Source organism: Typha latifolia, chromosome 9 (genome assembly GCF_019914945.1).
Source record: "Typha latifolia isolate L0001 chromosome 9, TyphaL0001v2, whole genome shotgun sequence".
NCBI lineage: Eukaryota > Viridiplantae > Streptophyta > Magnoliopsida > Poales > Typhaceae > Typha > Typha latifolia.
The window spans coordinates 2,935,802-2,954,676 of record NC_133094.1 but is presented as its reverse complement, the minus strand read 5'-3'; the positions used below and the strand labels follow the sequence as shown (position 1 = coordinate 2,954,676).

Sequence of the window (18,875 nt, the reverse complement as noted above, 5' to 3'; positions counted from 1 at the left end):
AAGGTAGAAGAACAAGGAAATTCGATTATAACAGAATGATCACTTACAGTAGTAGGAAAGAAGTATGTACAGCAGTAATATTCAAATTTGGCAATGTATATATTCTCAGGTCTTTTACATTTGCCATTTGAAATGATCAAATTTTTGTTGAGCTATAAAGCCATGAGAAGCTGAAATATGCAATCCATCTTATGCTACCAAACGAGTTTCATCGCAGTCAGGAACCACAATATCCATTCGCATCATAGGTTTGTAGCTCTCGGGTATCTCTGCCCCTGCCTGAACACACAACTCCACAACTGCGGGAGCCTTACCATAGAAACTCTTGAGGGAAGATGTAAGGGGTGGTCCGTTTGGATCCCTGACATGCCACACGTAGTTTGGGGGAATCACCTCATCGATGGTCGCATCCTGCCACCCATGCTTACCATCTCTCCATTGGTGCTTGAAAGCCCCGCAGAGTTTTACATCATGCCCCCATGGGCCGACGTGGACCTCCGAACAATAACCACAGGCCTTCACTGTATACTTCCTCATCAACTGCCTCACACCACGCCTTACAGTGCTGTATGCTTTGATAGTCCTCTCTGCGAGCCTCCTCGTGTCTGATGGTTGAGGTGACTGGCCTTTTAGGACTTCAAAGGTGTCGAGCTCAGCAAGAAGGGCCATGCAATCCTCGGATCGATATGGCTTAGGCTCCTCTACAAATCCACCTCTGTCAATCACCTTCTTCCCTAGCATGCGGATGGGGGTCGTCCTTCGTCTTGAAGGGTACTCTGGCAAATCGACGCCTGCTTGGATGCATAGCTCTACAACTGCTGGGATTCTGTCATAGTTGAACCGAGTCTCATGCTTGATGCGTCGGCCAAATGGATCGAAAAGGTGGTATGATTCAATGGGGATGAGGACATCATTGATAGAACCTCTAACCCAGGAGTGGTAGCTTCTGCGTCGCTCGCTTCCAGTTCCATGACAGTCCTGAATCTCATGGCCAACAGGACCAACATGGATTTCAGGGCATTTGCTGTAAATTATAAACCGGTCAGCAAATAACAGTAGAATTCAAGTTCAATGCAACAAATTGATCTGCAGAGAAAAAATGTCTCTAAGTAAGACCACCTTAGCCTTTTCTTTTTTTTCACTTACAGTTATTTACCTATGTAATAAAATGTAGTATACCGTGTTTAAATATTGTATATACATTTGTAATTATCAGTTCAACAGTTATGAAGTTTGTAGTTTTGCAAGTTGTCACTTTTGATATTAGTTATTTGACACGTGTTACCATAAAAAACCAATGAAATAAGTAATCAAAATTTATCAGTTCAACTTCCATATAAATGCATAAGGTGGTGATCAAACAAAAGTTCCATGTAACCAAAAACAAATTGTAACTTGAGGAAAAAGTAAGTTGAAGTTTCAGCTTACATATATGTAATGAAGGAAGATATTTATTAATCAACTCCAAAGTCTAAACTGTTTCACTTAGGTGTGCTTTAAAGCATTGAGTTTCAATATGAGGGGAAATAAAGTTGCAAATTGCTTGACTAGTCCTTGAGAGAGAGAAAAAAATTATCTCGAAGTTATCCTACATGAAGTAATTCAACTTTAACTTGCCTCATTACATGACACACAACTTTTGAGATGTTAAGCTAAAGAAGGGAATGCTGAACAAAACAAGTTGGATACAACTTATTTTAAGATTAGTTCCAGTTACCTGCAACCATGAACAGTAACAACATTAAGGAGCTGTGAGAGGCCTCTAATCAGCACCTTCCAGTAGTCCATCACCTCATAAGCAACAGGAACAAGATCAGGTACCAGCAAACCATTCTTTGGGGGTTCAAGGGGTTTCTCTATTCCCAGTTCTGCAAGCTTTTTGTCTCGCTTTGCAGCTCGCTGCATCTTCTTCAGTGGAATAGCATAAGGCTTCTTTTTGTTTTTGGGCAGTATAGGTGGGAGGTCAACATTTTGGGTGTGCCTTTCATACTTTTTTATCACAGAAGAATGAGAAGTATCCTAACAAACACAAAAAGAAATTCTTAGTATTGCTCGTCCAACATATTGAAGAGGTTGATATCCTGACTGCAATGAATGAGAAAGAGAAAGCATAGTAGATAAATAATAAATGCCAATACAAGCTAGCCAAGATAGCTAAGGGGCCTTTTGATTTTTTGTATTTAGAGATACATGTTTCCCTAGATATTATATCTAGAGAAATAAATAGATTATTTGATTGATTGTATTTCATAACATTGTATTTAATAACACATATGTGGTTGGTTGTATTTCATAATGATGTATTTGATAAATAAGTGTTCGGTTAGTTGTATTTCATAATATTGCATAATATTGTATTGTGACAAGTATCATGGATAAGAAATAAATAAAAAAATTGAAAACTGTATAGTTGATAGAAATGAAGTGTAGATTGTGAATTGTTCACAATAATGACAAAAATGCCCTTGATTTCTATGTACCATTTATCTATTACTTACAAAGTTATAGAGAAAATAAAGTAGATGCAAGTACACTAAAAGAGTGGGTCTACAAATCTAAAGACACATTACCAGTACCAGAGACAATGAAAATATGTCAATAATTCGGAAATCAGCAAAGCAAAGTGAGTCACAGAACCATAGACAATCAGAATGTCTATTAGCATTTAGGCTATTACAACTGATGAAAGGATAAGTGTAATTCACTTCTTAAGGATCATTTCTCTTAATTCAATAAACAAAACCAGAGAACCATAATTTGGAACCATATATTCACATAGATATTTATACAGGGCATGCAGATTACTGTCCAAATCAACATACTAAATTCACGACTTATGATGCTGCACTTGGAATTAATTTGTCAATCAAAACTAGAAGCAACTTAGCAACAGGGAAGACACTATAAGAATATGTTTTATTTGCTTCAGTATGGCAACTGCAACCCCAAGATCATGAAGCTGGTTTTGAAGGTCGTCTTCCCTTTGCTCGGAAATTGTTACATCATCAGAGCTGCTTGTAGCTAAGATAGATTACTTGTGTTGAAGAACTAGTAAGAGGCTAAGAGCCTTGCTTCACTAAGATGATCAAGTTGAACAGTCATAGACTCCTAGTATCAAGCAGTAACACTGCAAGTCGACATGTGCAATGTATGTGCAGTTTTCCGTTGGTAATCACAAGTTCATCTTCTTATAAGCCCAAGGATGCAGTCTTAACTTATAAGGTAGGTCTTTAAACAGGTCATAGTACTTTAGTAAATAGAAAAGAAAAAAGAAAATAATACATCTGATTACATATAATCAATATGTGAAATATAGAAAAGTATAAGAACGATATGTGCTTAACATCTTCTATCCTGAAAACAAGAAGAAAAATCTCAAGATGATTGGTTAAGATAAGCAAATTAAGAACAATAAAGAAATAGAGGAGGATTGCAGGGACTTGTACATGCAACTATAGTTAAGATTAACCATATTTCCTGATAATTCTCAAATCAAATAGGAACTAGCAAACCACTGAGGACTGTCAATGGCTACTCTGCATAAGATAGATTCATACTTGTCCAAATTAATCTGAAGAAGTTGTGCATAAATTGACACAACTTCAATGTTCTACAACAAAAGTTGAATATGGTGATTAGAAATATTGCATTATGCAGTGAGCTCTCTAGAATAACACAAATATTATTACTTATAAGTTCAAAACAAAGAAATTGACAAGGAGAAAAAGGCAAACAGAGGAGATACAGTTATCACCCTGAAATATAAAAAAGATTTAACAAGGTAAACCACCATGACATTTTCTTATTTCAATCTTGTTTCGTAACATTAAAATAATAGATTATAAGCTGAAAACTTGATCAAAACACAATCTGGTTTCAAAACCAAGAATTATCAACCTTACAGAAAGTGCATGTCAAAATTAAAGCTTGTTGGTGAACTAACAAATCCTGATTTTGAACCCAGATGCAGTAACTCCCCATTTCGTTAGATGGGTCCAGGTCAAATTCCAAGCACAGATATTGAATCAATAAGTATACATAAATATAGTTGTGACAAATTCGCGAACACTCAAGTGGCTTTTCCCTTCTTTCTGGGAACTTTCCCAGGTGACTTCTTCCAGTGCTTCACAATAAATCATTAAGAAATTCACACCAGAAAACTATGAACATAAACAAATACAACAAATTGAAAAGAAAAGGAAACTTGAAGAACGAAAAGGTGAACTGGATGCTGACCGAAGAGAGAAGTGCATCCTTGCTGGTTTCCTCTGATTGCCCGTCGCGCTTCAAGGAGAAAGGCACGCTTGCCGTCAAATTTCTCTTGGAAAAATCAAGGAAAGAGCAGCTCACGTGCTCCGAATCGAAGCCGCGCGGATTTCTTAAGTGAGGACGGGGACGGGGAGCAGAGGAGGAGAAGTGCGCGATTACTCCATTGCAAGCAGCTGCCATTGCTCTCGATTCAAGTAATGGGAGTGGCTTCCACCTTTAAGAAGGAGGACACACAGCCACATAAAGTTCGGGTAGGCGAGGAAGAGAAGGCTAAGCACTCGCCGATGCGGCGACGACGAAGATAGAACGGCGACGGTGGAGGAGAGAAGAGAAGAATAGAAGAAGAGATTTAATCGAGATGAAAGGAGAGGAGAGATTGATTTGGGTTGGGATCTACGATGAGTCGGGGTTGGGATCGAAATGGTGCGCTAAGCCAAACAGTGATTTTTGGGTTAGAATATCATAATACATGGATCAGTATTTTGTTATTCGAACTCTTATATTTTTCTATAATTTTTATTTTAATATTTTAGTATTATTTTGACTAACTAATATTAACTAAATTATTAAAATATCCATATCATTATCTTCTATCCTCTCTACCCATTAACCAATCATATTCTTTTAATCACATTCTCTTATTGCCGTCGCCGCCATCACCTTTCCTTAACTTCCCACTCCTCTTCCTTTTTCTCCTCCTCCATCTCTATCTATCCTTGTTAGACCAAGAGTTAGGCCGGAGTAGATCAAGCGAATCAAGGATCTCGACCGAATCCCAATTTAGGAATCAAAACCTCGGACTCGAGCATGATGAGGTGGTGAAAATGATGGAGACGGAAGAGTAAAAAATAATAAAAAAAGACATGGGTTATTTTAGATATTTACTAAATTATTCAGTATATTATAATATAATATTTCTTTGCCGGTACTATCTAAATTAACTCAAAGTGTTAAATAAAAATTATTAAAAAAAAATTGAGAGTCGAATATAAAATCCTTAGATATATGAATCACAAAATAGTTAAAACACAAAGTGTAATTTATAAAATTCTCTTATTTTTTTTATTTATAATTTAAAAGAGAGAGTTATATTATTTGTGTTTGATTATAATACTAGAATAGAGAAATAACAATTAAGAAGGCTGGTATTCGTAGCATTAATAATAACAGGGGAATGTTAACTCTAGTATTAGTTAACTATGGCATTAATAATTTATCCTTTAACCAAACAATCCCTCATTAAATACTCGTATCCTCCCTCATCCAATCTCAACATTCATTCTTTACCGAGGAGATTAAGAGGGCATATTGAAGGTATCAATCTGAAGAAATTTTAAAAATCATAAGAAAAGCATCCAAATCTACCTATCTATCTTGACAAGACATCAAAATAAAATATCATGATCCTAATGATCATGGGTTATATTTGGCATAAAACAATCACAGTGACGGCTATTAGAGATTCCCTACTCGAGGGATGCATTGCATGATTGCATCTAACAAGACATTGAGAGGATCAATCAATTCCTATTATACCTCTGTGTTTTCTGTTTTACCTTCAAATGGGGATTTTAATCAATCATATTCTTTGCTTCGTTCAACTATTTTTCTGAGAAAAAAGCTATTTATGCAGGTTCTGAGATGATGTCTCATTGATCTTGAAAGCTCTCCAACCTACAGGAGAGGAGACTTATCATCATCATCATCATCATCATATATATATATAAGCAAAATAATTAATAACATGGCGATACATTTATACAAAACTTCTACTCCGAGCACATGCAATGGAGCCGTAGACAATCTAAGTGAAATTCAATTCACGAAATAATTTGATCTATGGACGGCATCATTGTAGTAAAGGTTGTAATGCCGGAGGAATCATTACCGCAAGGCATAGAGGGGGAGGTCATAAGCATCTATACCGTAAAATCGATTTTAGACGGAATCAAAAAGACATACCCGGTAGAATCGTAACCATAGAATTTCCTTCTCGTTCATTTTATGAAACTGATATATTTATAGACATGAATCATTCAGTGTGTCTCAATGTTTTGAATTATGCATCAGTCATTAGTTTTTCTCTTTTTCTCATCCAATTTGAGAGAGCTGTACAATACATTTATTAACTGAGGCAAAATCTAAGAGCAGAAGGCATGTTTTGTAAATAATGAAAATGTATTAGGACAACTAATATATGAATATCTTTTATAGTCAGTGTGATCTATGAGTATCTTTATAATTTAAATTTTGATCGGTATTATTTTTAATGTATCGAAATAGACCGAGTTTTAGACATAGGTTGAAGTCCTTATATATTGATCTTAAAGTTTCTCTATCATTTAAGTCCTAGTATGCATTAAAACATATACTCTTATTCTTTTTATAAAAAAGATAATCGGTATTAAATGAAAATTAACACTCTTTTCTATCTACCAAAAAAATAAAAATAAAGCAAAGGTAGTTTAATCTAAAAACAGTGTGATTAAGTAATTCTATAATAAAAAAAATACAACATGAGGATAATTTGCAATGTGAAAACCTAGTTAGTATTTCATGAAAGACTATCCCAAAATCTTAAAAAGTAACCTATTAAATAAATAATCTAGCAAAATAAATCTTAAAACACCATAAAAATTATTATTAAAAAGAAGGAACCTTTTAATGAAATTATGATTTACGTCTTATATTTTCACTATTTGCAAATCGAGCCAATTATAACGAATACATATAGAAAATGTCTTAAGCTAACATTGTGAAAATATTTCGTAATTAGATATATTTTATTTCTAAATAACTAACATGCTCTTCAAGTTAGATTTAGTTTAGTTAGATTTAATTGAGTTAAATTTAATTAGTATAGTATAAATACAATTTGAATTGGAGTATTTTTGTAATTTTTTTAGTATAGTTAACTTGATCTAAATCTTTAGCTAACTTTATAATAGATCTAATAGGAGGGTATTTTTTTTATACATATTTGCTAAATTATAAGTCTTAATTTATAAATAGTGAAAATATAGTGGGGGTATATACAATTTATTTTTTATTTTAAAAAAAAAAAAAGAAAATTCCAAGAGTCTCAACTTTTTTTCTGCTGTAGTTCCTCAGGAAGAGCCAAATCCCAACCTCACATTATAGAAAGCTAAGCGCCAAACAGCCACTACCTTTCCCTTCTCTCTCCCCTCGTGGGTCAAGAAGACTCAAACTCAAGAGAGAAGGTGGAGAATGGAGGGAGGAATTAAAGAAAGATATTATTAACAGAAACCCACTTGGTTGTGCTCCCAGCTCATGTGAGTTGTGTTTCGTTTGGGCCTACTTCCTTTTCTTTTCTTTTTTCCTTCTAATCCTTCCTTTCCAATCGATCGCCGCCTTTTGGGTTCTGGGTCTCCACCTTTTCCTCAAAAGGAGGATGTTCTCGGGCTTGATCCATCGCCAAGAAGCTTCCATTCCTCCCGGGGAGGACTCTCATGGGCCGAGCCTCGTACTCACGGCGGACCCAAAGCCACGCCTCCGGTGGACCGCCGACCTCCATGATCGCTTCGTCGACGCTGTCGCCCAGCTCGGGGGCCCGGAAAGTTCGTCCCTTTTGGCACTCCTCGCCATTAATCCTCGGTTTTGTGAATTTAGTAGTTCTTGCTTTGTGATTTGTTGGTGGTTTTGTGGTGCTAATTCTTGTCTTTTTGTAAATTTGGTAACTTGGATTTGTTTTGGGATTATTTATTCATTTGGGTCTTTGAATTGAAGTTGATTTTTAAGTATTATGCTCTAGTTCTGTCGTAATATGAGGATCTTTGTGGATATATCTATAGTTCGATTATAATTAATGAAGTGTATCTCTGATGACATTACTGATCTTCCCTGGTTGCTGATTTCGTATTTAACTCTTTTATTTGGTAGTATTTATCTATTGAAGGTGTGTAGTAATCATATTCATTCTCGCATTTAGCAATACTTTGAGTTAATACCCACTATTAATATTTATCCATAAATAGGAAGAATTTTTGGCATGACAAGCTGCTGATTGGTTCCTCCTGAAAACAAGTTGCCATTGGATGAAAGGTCTCAGATCCAATTGTTTATTTAGTAGAGATCTCAAGATTTGCAGGCTAGAAACTATTTCATGCTATTGTTTTTAATGGCATCCTCGTCTTGGATACATATAACAATCAGCTGATTTTACCAGTCAAAATTGATCTTCTTTCCTTCCAAGTGAACGCAAATTATCGCTATATCCCATATGCAAGTACAGTGGTGACTTGCTTAACCCAGGATATGCTTTTCTTCTAATGCACCATTTGATATTCTTTTCTACGGGAATCATCAGACTTTATTTTTTGCTTGTTATGGTGGCATATCAAATATCCAATTGATCATGCAATAACTCCAATACACTTGCAGAGCTCATCATTCATGTCACCCATCACATAGAAATTGGTCTCTCCAATATGCAGAAGTAGCAATTATTTCTTTCTTTTGGTGGATTTATAATTGAGGATGACAGTCAATGTGCGACGTACCTTATTGTTAAGTAGGACTCAAGTAACTATTTTATGGGAAAAAAAACTTGTTAAATAGGACCCAAATATTTGCTTATGAGAAAAGTTTAGGGGAATAAGAATTAAGTCTTACTGTCATTATCTATTTTATCTGATATAATTTCTCTATAAATAATAGTCCAATCAAGCTAACCTTGTGCATAAATCTATTACTTTTTAGAGTTTGATTATATGCTAATCAAGAAAGATTTCTTTTCTTTTTATTGTATGTGTTTCATCATTTTCTGTGTATCTCAAAATAGTTGTTGAACTTTATACATGAGCAAACAGCTAGAAACAAATATTATTGTTTGATAAAATCACATGGATATGTTCCTACTTATATGTTGAATTTGTCATTGACAGTTCTTTGTCTTAATCTCCAAGCTGTAAAGGCAACTTGACAACTTCTTTTCCACAAGGAACTCATAGATTTCATTCTACTGTCTTATACTAGAGTGATATGCACAAACTTTTGTCTCCTACAAGTTTAACTTTTGCATTGTCATTTACTTGTCTGTTTTCCAATTATTCAGGCAGCATTTTTCATTTCATGTCTATGTTGGAATGTCCACCTGCATGATTGACTTTATAAGCAACCCGTTGCTTTGCAGCTTGTGGATTATTAATCTACTTTGTCTTGCAGAAGCAACACCAAAAACTATCATGCGAACAATGGGCGTAAAGGGACTCACTCTTTTTCACTTGAAGAGTCATCTTCAGGTATATATGATTCCTTTGCAATCTATAAATGTGTTAGACCTCTTAATTTATTCTCACATGGCAAGCTTTTGTCATATTGCGTGCTTAATCTATCATTTGTGGTATTTTTCTCAGAAATACAGATTAGGCAAGCAATCGGGCAAAGAGATGATAGAGCAATCTAAAGATGGTAAATTTAACAAAACTTACCCTCTCCTTGTTAATGAAAATCCCTTTACTCGCTTTCTTATATTCCTAAATTTAGTAATTTACCTGAAAGATATTAAAGTATGTTTATTTCAAGGCAGGAGCTGGATGATCCAGTTCCATTTGAGCAGTGCATAACTATATACTATATAGTCATAATCCCACCAGTGCATGATGGGTGATATAGGGCTGGCTGCTTAATCACTTTCAATGCACTGGCAGGGCCACATGATTGGGCTCCTGTGTTTCAAGGACTGGATCACATAGCAACCATCTATTAAGCAAACCATAATTCTTGATTCAGTAGATACATCGGTCAACAGTGTTCATGTTCTGTATTCCATGTTTATAACTGAAGATAAGGTTGGATGTAGTGTGTTGAGATATAGTACATTCATGCCACTCAATAATCTCTTTGCTTGGTTGACCAGTCAGAATCAGCTGAATTAAATCATATAACCATCTACTGAGATTGCGAGTTTGACCAATTGTTTTCCTTCTATTAAAACGTGCTATAGAAGTACTATGTTTTTTCTCACTTTGTATGATAAAATGTACTGGAGTTCTTTCTTAAACATTCTATTAATCCTTTCCTGTTGATTTATGTGTTGGAATTTCAGCTCCTTACATGTTAGAAGGACAAAGTGGCACAAATTTGTCTCCAAGAGTCCCTTCTACTGATGCAAATGAGTAAGACAATATTTTTAGCTAGTTCTCATCTTTCATAATTAAAATTTCAACATGGAAAAGTAATTTTAGGGGCCATATTCTCCTATATACAAATATATGGTAAAAGAAATATTAACTTGTCATGGGATGCTGTTGTAGAGGTCAAGAAGTCAAAGAGGCACTGAGAGCCCAAATGGAAGTGCAACGAAGACTGCATGAACAAGTGGAGGTAACTTACCTTTTTCAATTATCATTTGTTCTTTGCTGTTTCATTCTCAATCTTCTTTTAGTTCCGCATGACATTATGATGTAGTGTCATCCAAGTTACCTACAAATTTAAAGTTTCCTACTAAATTAATGTTGTCCTAAGACAAAAACATTCCGTGTGATCATTTAATATTCTTTCATTGTTATATAAAGTGATAGGGGTTATCTTATTTTTGCTCACCTTTGAACTGAAGAACTAAAGATAAAACCCTAAATCAGAAATTGCCATCTTTCTTATATAGACTAGTTTAATGTCTAGAGGACCTTTTGGAGTGCTTATTCATGGGTTGAATGAACCTAACTTGCAGTGAAGAAGGTATATCATTCTATCTGCAAATAGATTTATATGTTTTATGATAAGGACCATTGATTCCTGGTTTTTCTTTTATTCGGAATTTAGCACCAATTTATAGTTAGTTCACTTAGATGGTCACGCATGAAAATCTCAAATTTGTGGACATTTCTTATCTTTGATTTGTGCTCCAGCTGAAACCATGTGTTTCGGAAAAGATACTTGGATGATAAATAATGGTTATTCATGTTGAACATTTGAAACTCTAGGTAGTTTTTCCCTAATATCTATTGAGTTGGCTTCCAATAACAAAGGTTAACTTGTGGACTCAGTGATTTATGATGACAGTAAGAGTTGCACAGAGTGGGTTTCAGATGAATCTCATAGAAGCCATCCGTAAACAAGTTGAAGTAATTTTGCACTAGTGCTAGCACTAGAGACGGCCAACAAACTTTTGGTAAAGAACTGATATTTGGGCTTTTTGCCTAAGTTACAATTTGAATTAAATATTACAACTGGAGGTGCTTAGTTTCTGACTTCTATCAACTCATTTTCCACTCTCGTTCCTCCAAAATCATTACTAAGACTCGACTAAAACTTTCTTCTCCTTTTTTCATCAGGTTCAGAAGCATGTTCAGATTAGGATGGAAGCATTCCACAAGTACATTGATTCTTTGTTGGAGAAGGCATATAAAATTGCTTCAGAGCAAATTGCATCAAGTGGTCTCGACATGCCTGATCACAGCTTTTCTGACATGGCATCTGGGGTAATGTGCTCCCCCTCGGATCCCCTGAGCCCATCTATCTTCCACCAGCTATCTGTGGGATCAATCAGCTTGCATAGTCCAGGAGGCAAATCTTCTTTAGCTGTTCATAACCAATTCTTCAAACCACCCGAACTAAAGCGCAAGTCATGCTGAACAATCTTGGTAAAAACTAGAATTGGACACAAACTCAAAGAAGAAGCAAGCTTGCTAATGATCAAAATCAGGAAAAGAACCATCTCTTAGGGCGTCGCGCATTCTCCTGTAATATATTTTGGTGAACATGGTGTTTTTATTCTTAGGCCTCTTTCGGTTACCTTGACCTTTGAATGTAATCTCACACTCTACTGATTAGGCTCTGAATATATTGATATGAAGGATATCTAATAGATTGAGTCTTATCAATTTACATTATTGTATGAGTTTTTATCACGAGATCAGAGTTTCTTTACTAGCTGAGTATCATCTGACATAATCTTACACTGAAGACAGGGACTCAGGGAGTGATGAACAGATTCTTATTCCAATGCTGATTAAAACATCAAGATAGGGATGGATAACTCTTCAACTAAATGAAAGTCACTCATGAGATATTGAACTTAGAATCATGAAGACCAAATATTTTCCTCAATTCAATTATTGCGAATATAATATCGCGATCCTAAATAATTAATCTCACAATCATGAAGACCTTCAGTTAACAAGTCAGAACTCTATTAAAGTACTAGTAGTTGGGACACAAGGACCACACTAATACTAACCGAAAGATTCCTTCATCTTTAAAAGGAAAACTATAGTTAAAAAAGCCGATCCACCACCTTAATCCCAATTAATTAACTCTCAATCCACCAATAAACCCACCACTACCAGCCAAATCTTGATTTTTCTCCATGTTTGTCCTAATGGGTTTCTCACCCTCAGAAGAATATTCCGCTAAAGATCCAATCTAATGCATCCTAACATACTTCCAAGTTAAATTGAATAGAATGGTTTTAATTTGTAATAAATGTGATAAATATATAAGTATATGTTAGTAAAACGTTTGGGTTATTAAATTAAACCTTGCCAGATTCTTATTTGAATTGGAATTTATTCGTACTAAGTTTTTGATATTTAGACGTACCAAACGCCCGCACATAGAAGCGTCTATTCACATGCAAGAGGTGATTAATTTCAAACTTGGAAGGGAGACTAATTTCAAATGGAAAACGTGGCGATGATCGAGCCACAAACTGTAACTCGTGTATTTTTTAGGCAAATAAGAAGGTGCCACGTGCCCATTAAGGCAGCCTACAGTAAGAAAGGCCTTGGATATAATCACTGCAACGACAAGCTTTCCCCATTTCCGTGTACTTCGAGAGAAACGATTTGGAAAAGGTTAATTGACCAAAAGGGCGACGAATCTTTGAGGCGTGAGAGATTAAAAGAAGCGAAATCCGAAATTTAATTGCGATAGCTAGTCAATTTTCTGCAAAAAGATCGGATTTTTACTGTCGGGGGCTAGTCAAAGTCGGCCTTTTCCTCACAGTAGAAGGCCGGAATTCGAGCTTCTGGATTCTTCATCCTCCGGCGAGTTGGATTCGGAGGATTTCGCCGTTTTCCCGATCTGGGTATGTCTCCTTTTGCTCAATTATTTCGTCGTTGGAGTGAATCTGATGATTTATTGGGTTTGGGGAATGGGATACGATTAGTTTGGAACAAAACCCAGGTGTCATTTCTTAGTTAATTGATTACAAAAAGGGACTTTATTGGAAAGGTTTTTGGGAGTTTGATTCCTGGTGTTTCATTTTGTGGGGTGTTGGAATTCTGTCTACTTTTTTAGGTTTTATGAGAATTCTTTGATCAACTCGCGCTCAAAGATTTGTATGATGTAGTAATGAGAGAAGTTGGGTAGTTATAATTGAAGGCCTGGTCAAGACTAGGTTTTGCACTGGTAATTAATATTAGTTTTAGGATACTCTGATGGCAGTTTAATTAGTTATTGGATACTCTGTATGGTAGTTTAGTTAGTTATTAATAATCCAAAGGAGCAGTACTCTGATAGAAACTTATCCGTAACTCCATAAGCTTTTATCTTATATCAGTCTTCTTGTAATTAGACATAGTGCTTCTCTTTGGCAAAAATCGTTCTGTTTTCTCGATCTTTTGATTGATGCTTAACTGATAGCATCTATTCTCAGGTCGTGACAAATGCATCAACCGAAACCTATTTCTACTCTAGCCCCAAATCAGAGCAATTCCATTTCTCACAATCAGCAAATAGAATTAACTGATAATTGTATGGGTCCAAATAATGGAGGGAGCAATAATTTGGCTGCAAGGCAGCGTTTACGGTGGACTGATGAGCTTCATGAACAATTTGTTGATGCTGTAACACAACTTGGCGGACCTGATAGTAAGTTCTTAACCTGTAGTTGCTTATACAGTTTATTTTTGAATAGTCAAAGTACTTGTGCGGACAATCTTTTATGCGTTCTTTATCCTATGTTCCTAAATTACTTAAATTTCTATGTTATTAAGTAAAGAAAGGAGAGAGGTACTTGTAGGTTTGAGTATGATGTCTTGGAACAGGAGATGTTTCAAAAGAATGGTCGAGATGGCATGTTCACGGGCTTATGGCATTATTCAGAACTTTGACAATAGAAGAATCTAAAATAATAAGATAATAATAATGCAATACAAATGCATATAAAGCTAGGAAGTAGGAGCTATAGGATATTACAAGTACGTCGCAAGGGAGATAAAACGGCACATAATTCTCAATATGTAGGATTTCAGAGAACGGGATCAATGTGATGTTTCTGGTTTTTATGGGGACCCTTCCCCCTTGTATGCTTTAAGAAGAACCAAGTATACTATTACTTTTGCCATGTTTGATTTTGATTTCCACTTCTTCTCTGACTTCTGTGACCTAGATTATGAGAGGGAATAACTGAGTAAGGCTCACAAAGCCAAGATCAAGTAGTTGGGGTTTTGATATTTGGAGAATCAAAACAGATGGTATAATAAGTAAATAATTGCTTGATGTTTTCACTTGATGTTACATTTGATTTATTCTGGATAAAGTCAAGCTTTACTTATGTACGTAAAGTAGATGCTTATTATATTTGAAGTAATTCATTCCTATAGAAGGGCTTGAAGCACCTATGACATATTAGAAAACACATTATTAGAGCTGACCATAATAGTTGGAAGCATACTCCTTTGGCTTCAAAACAATATCCCAGATTCTGTATTTGCAGCTACCTTCTAATGCTCTTCACTTTAAGGGCTGCATCTGTTTGAGAAATACTTTTGTCTACCTAAGGAATCCACAAGTAACCCATACCAAAGACAAAGTAATTAAGCACGAGAACTCCTTATGATGCTTGACTGATTTCCTTTCAAGTATATGAACTTCAGATTTCATCTAACGACTCGGTCAGTAGTTAGCAAAATTGTTATAAGAATAGTATCATTGTCACTTAATGTCATCGAATATCACAGGAGCTACTCCCAAAGGAGTTCTCAGAATCATGGGTGTACCAGGACTGACAATATACCATGTCAAAAGCCACTTACAGGTACTTGAATTGACATATCCTGTTTTAAAATTTCTGTCACAATATTCTTCCTACAGGTAATCCAGTTTCTTCTCTATCCAGAAATATCGGCTTGCGAAATGCATTCCCGAGTCTTTAACTGAAGGTAGGATCATTAAATGTCTTACTACACGAAAATTTGAACAATTAATTTGGTAAATAGATAGATCTTCCTTTTTTTATATGAGAATAGAAGGGGAAGCTTCAAACTGATGAGGGTTTCAACCTTATAGGAACAAATGGTGAAAAGAAAGACTCTAAGGATATGCTCTCCGGACTTGAAAGCTCTTCGTAAGTATAAGTATTATCTCCTTATTACATCATTTTGGATGATAAAGTACTCAGATCTGCATAAATTTTCTAACTTCCAATAGGACTTCATGTTTACTTTATTATGGTTCCAATTGTTACAATATTTGATGTCGCTACCTTTGCTCACATAATATTTGGAATCTGCTTCATGTTACAAGCTATTATTTACTTCTCTTTGCCATGCTTCTATTTTCTTTCATTGTGCTTGAAACATTACTAATATTCTGTTAAAACGTAGTTTCTCTTATATGACGTCCTGACATTTAGGATTAATTTTCCATAAAACATGACAAGCATTTCTTTATTGGTGTTTAGCACTTACATTCGCTGTCCATTTCTATTTCACATTTCGCATTTGGTAGGTATAATTTTTTTCCATATATGTTTACTTATCTAAAGCACTGGTTTCTTCTTGAAAATTTTCAGCTCCTTGTTTTCTATGTCATGAACTTACAGTGTGGACCTAATTTTTTTACTATATATTAGTGTATTTATGCATATGCTTATACCTATCTAAAGCACTGATTTCTTCTTGAAGTTTGTCAGCTCCTTGTTTTTATGTCATGAACTTACACTGTGTACGGTGTACTAATATTTAGCATACATATGCTTGTGTTTGTAATTTTGCTTTTACTAGGTTCTCTTTTCCCCATTTAAATTGCCTTAGTTTCTTTTCACCAGTAATGATAGCACAACCATGGATCAACCGGTGATTTGGTTCTTTCTTCAATTTTCTGTTATGACATTATCTTCTTTTTTTCTTTGTACCAGTGGAATGCAGATTAGCGAAGCTCTAAAATTGCAGATGGAGGTGCAAAAGCGTCTATGTGAACAATTAGAGGCAAGTTCACTATTGTGCTTTAGCACTTCCTAATTAGACGGCAATCTTATATTCTTACATTTGCTACTTAAATGTGATAATCTATGAACAACTACAATATCAACAACAATAAACTGTGGGAATCATCACCAAGATGTGTCAGGCTTACTCTTGAAAAGGACTAGTGGTAGGGACACCACTTTTCGTCATGTGTATTCTCATAAGCACAAAAAAGCTGCACCCGTGGCCCTCTGGCTTAACGAGGGTTGTGATTAGTCACCTTCTAGGGCTATTTTCGTCTTTTGTCTTTTACTTTATTTTGCCTATATAAAGGCTTGTAATCATCTTTTATGGGTTAATGAATATTTTGAGAGCTTTTACCTATTGAGTGTTTGTTGGTGGCTTCCAACGTCGGTGGATTCTGACACCCCGATTGGTGGATTCCACGGGTTTGACTACTTCTCCCTACCTTTTCTTCTCAACTCTACAATCAAGACGTTGTCCTGCATCAGCTAGCTTAAGAGAACTGTCTGGAGGTTGCTCAAGCATAATAATCTTGAAATGAAATATTAATCACTTATGGACCGGTAAGTGGATGTAAATAGTGTCACTTAGGAGAAAGATAGATGATTAAGTTTTACTGGCAACTGAGCTCCCAAATTCCACTGCTGAAGAGGAGTCTCAAAGCTGTTGGCAAGAACCGCGAGATACTAATAGCGCAATATTATCACATCCCTTAGTGTGGAGGGGGGCAGAGCTAGGGAAGGTTGCTTAATTGCACTCAACTTTTGAACACTTTTTACCCACCTAGGACAAAAACATTGGGATAGAGAAACATTAGCCAACTCCTTGGATTCACAGTATGCCTGGAGCATGGATTGTTACATCTGGCCAGGATAGCATGTAACTTGAGGCCAAAAATCAGTATTTGAATGGTAAGGCTATTATCTACCTCTTAAATTACCTTTCTTCATGGGCCAACAGTCACAGCTCTCATTTGCAGTTTGCCTCATGCCTAGTATCAGTATTCTTCCCTGCTTTTGTGAACAGGTGGTTCATCCACCTGCGTTGCTCCATGATTACCTAGTAAGGTGGAACTCATTGAGAAAAAGATATGCAACTGTCTTACCATGACAGTTTAGCAAATATAGCTTCATGTTTGTGTTTTTTGCTGTGGTGTCCCAAGCTCAAAAGAAATTAGGAACTTTGAATTGCTCGAAGGAGTCTTTTCCTGTCAAGCTAGTTTTGTGCAGTTTTATCCTTTATTTTTCTGTTTCATATTTTTTACTTTTCCTTTTCTGGATGTAGTTGATATTTATTAATAAATCAACAAGCAATATCTCTCATAAGCTTTTTAATTCTCTATCAAGATAATTATTCATCATTGGTATTTTCATTTATCAACACTTGGATAAAGTGAGAACTTCATTTTCCCTACAGGGCTGCATGTTCTTGTCAACAAGACTGCATGGAGATAATATTACGTTACCACTTTATCATATTAATAAATGATAATATCTTTTAATCTTCTGTAAAATGCTTCACAGTGACCGTGTGTTACTGCTATGTGCATTCTATATCTGGGTCTCCAAGAGTATCATGAGAGTTTGCAATGAAGTATCTACACATGGTATGAGCTTTCAAATCTTTTTGCAGGTGCAAAGGCAGCTGCAGTTGAGGATAGAAGCCCAAGGCAAGTATCTGAAAAAGATAATTGAAGAGCAGCAGCGCACCGACGGGGTAGCAACTGAGACACCGGGAACAGGAAATTCTGGTCCAATATCAGGTGAACATTGTGCTAATTCCGAAAAGACTGATCCTGCTACGCCAGCTCCAGCCTCTGAGTCTCCTATCCAAGACAAGCACATCAATGGTGACAATGAAGGCACAAGTGGACTATTCAAAAGCCTTTCTCATGATGACTCTTTCTCTTCCCACAACGAGCCGCTAACCCCAGACTCCAGCTGTCGTGCCGGCTCCCCTTCTGAGAGCCCAAAGCATGAAAGGGCAAGCAAGAGGTTGCGTGCCACAAGCGGTGCAGGGAATGGAATTACTGATTTGGTTCTTGCCAATCATATACTGGAGTCAAGCTCAGGTTCTGATTTTAAGCAGCAGTACTCGATGTTTCCCACTGGTAGGGGTCGCCTTAATTCGTTAGACAGTGATAGTTTTGAAAATGGTTCAGAGAAAAATATATGATCAGATTTACATGATTTACACGTAGTTGTTGTTAGAGGATGGCCTGCTAACCTTCCTTGCAAATAAATGCTGTCAGGAAGAGGACTTACAAAAGATTGTCACATTATATTTATATCTGTAAAGGTGTTAAAGACCCATCTCATGAAATGCATGTATGCATTCAGATGTATGAAGTTTTAAACTTTTTCTTCATTAGTCTGTCTTGCACAAATAGGGCTTCCCTTGGTTGCTTTCGCCGCTGGGATCATGGGGTGC

At 36.0% G+C, this 18,875-nt stretch overlaps 3 protein-coding genes across 3 annotated transcripts; 2 read left to right on the top strand and 1 right to left on the bottom strand.

The window, feature by feature from the left end:
* Window positions 1-4: 4 nt before the first annotated feature.
* Window positions 5-4,663, bottom strand: LOC140794608 (APO protein 1, chloroplastic). Its single transcript, XM_073146707.1, has 3 exons — window positions 4,237-4,663; window positions 1,718-2,019; window positions 5-1,024 (listed from the first exon to the last, which is right to left on the bottom strand). Exons 1-3 carry the CDS (start codon window positions 4,447-4,449, stop codon window positions 190-192), a joined length of 1,350 nt encoding a protein of 449 aa, XP_073002808.1. The 5' UTR covers window positions 4,450-4,663; the 3' UTR covers window positions 5-189.
* A 2,759-nt stretch (window positions 4,664-7,422) lies between these two features.
* On the top strand, window positions 7,423-12,140 carry LOC140794962 (protein PHR1-LIKE 2-like). Its single transcript, XM_073147262.1, has 7 exons — window positions 7,423-7,562; window positions 7,678-7,847; window positions 9,454-9,530; window positions 9,645-9,699; window positions 10,337-10,406; window positions 10,545-10,614; window positions 11,565-12,140. Coding segments are annotated over exons 1-7 (744 nt in total). The 5' UTR covers window positions 7,423-7,560; the 3' UTR covers window positions 11,865-12,140.
* Window positions 12,141-13,049: 909 nt separating this feature from the next.
* On the top strand, window positions 13,050-18,812 carry LOC140794961 (myb family transcription factor PHL7-like). Its single transcript, XM_073147260.1, has 7 exons — window positions 13,050-13,318; window positions 13,889-14,103; window positions 15,195-15,271; window positions 15,353-15,395; window positions 15,523-15,580; window positions 16,373-16,442; window positions 18,078-18,812. Exons 2-7 carry the CDS (start codon window positions 13,899-13,901, stop codon window positions 18,618-18,620), a joined length of 996 nt encoding a protein of 331 aa, XP_073003361.1. The 5' UTR covers window positions 13,050-13,318; window positions 13,889-13,898; the 3' UTR covers window positions 18,621-18,812.
* Window positions 18,813-18,875: the final 63 nt, after the last annotated feature.

Coding starts and splice junctions, on each gene's coding strand:
- LOC140794961 (XM_073147260.1), top strand. CDS start 13,899: ATGCATCAACCGAAACCTATTTCTACTCTAGCCCCAAATCAGAGCAAT. Junction 15,272..15,352: donor ATGTCAAAAGCCACTTACAG/GTACTTGAATTG, acceptor TTCTCTATCCAG/AAATATCGGCTTGCGAAATG. Junction 15,396..15,522: donor TCCCGAGTCTTTAACTGAAG/GTAGGATCATTA, acceptor TCAACCTTATAG/GAACAAATGGTGAAAAGAAA.
- LOC140794962 (XM_073147262.1), top strand. Junction 7,848..9,453: donor CCAGCTCGGGGGCCCGGAAA/GTTCGTCCCTTT, acceptor TTTGTCTTGCAG/AAGCAACACCAAAAACTATC. Junction 9,700..10,336: donor GATAGAGCAATCTAAAGATG/GTAAATTTAACA, acceptor TTGGAATTTCAG/CTCCTTACATGTTAGAAGGA.
- LOC140794608 (XM_073146707.1), bottom strand. CDS start 4,449: ATGGCAGCTGCTTGCAATGGAGTAATCGCGCACTTCTCCTCCTCTGCT. Junction 2,020..4,236: donor AGGATGCACTTCTCTCTTCG/GTCAGCATCCAG, acceptor TGTGTTTGTTAG/GATACTTCTCATTCTTCTGT. Junction 1,025..1,717: donor GTTACTGTTCATGGTTGCAG/GTAACTGGAACT, acceptor TATAATTTACAG/CAAATGCCCTGAAATCCATG.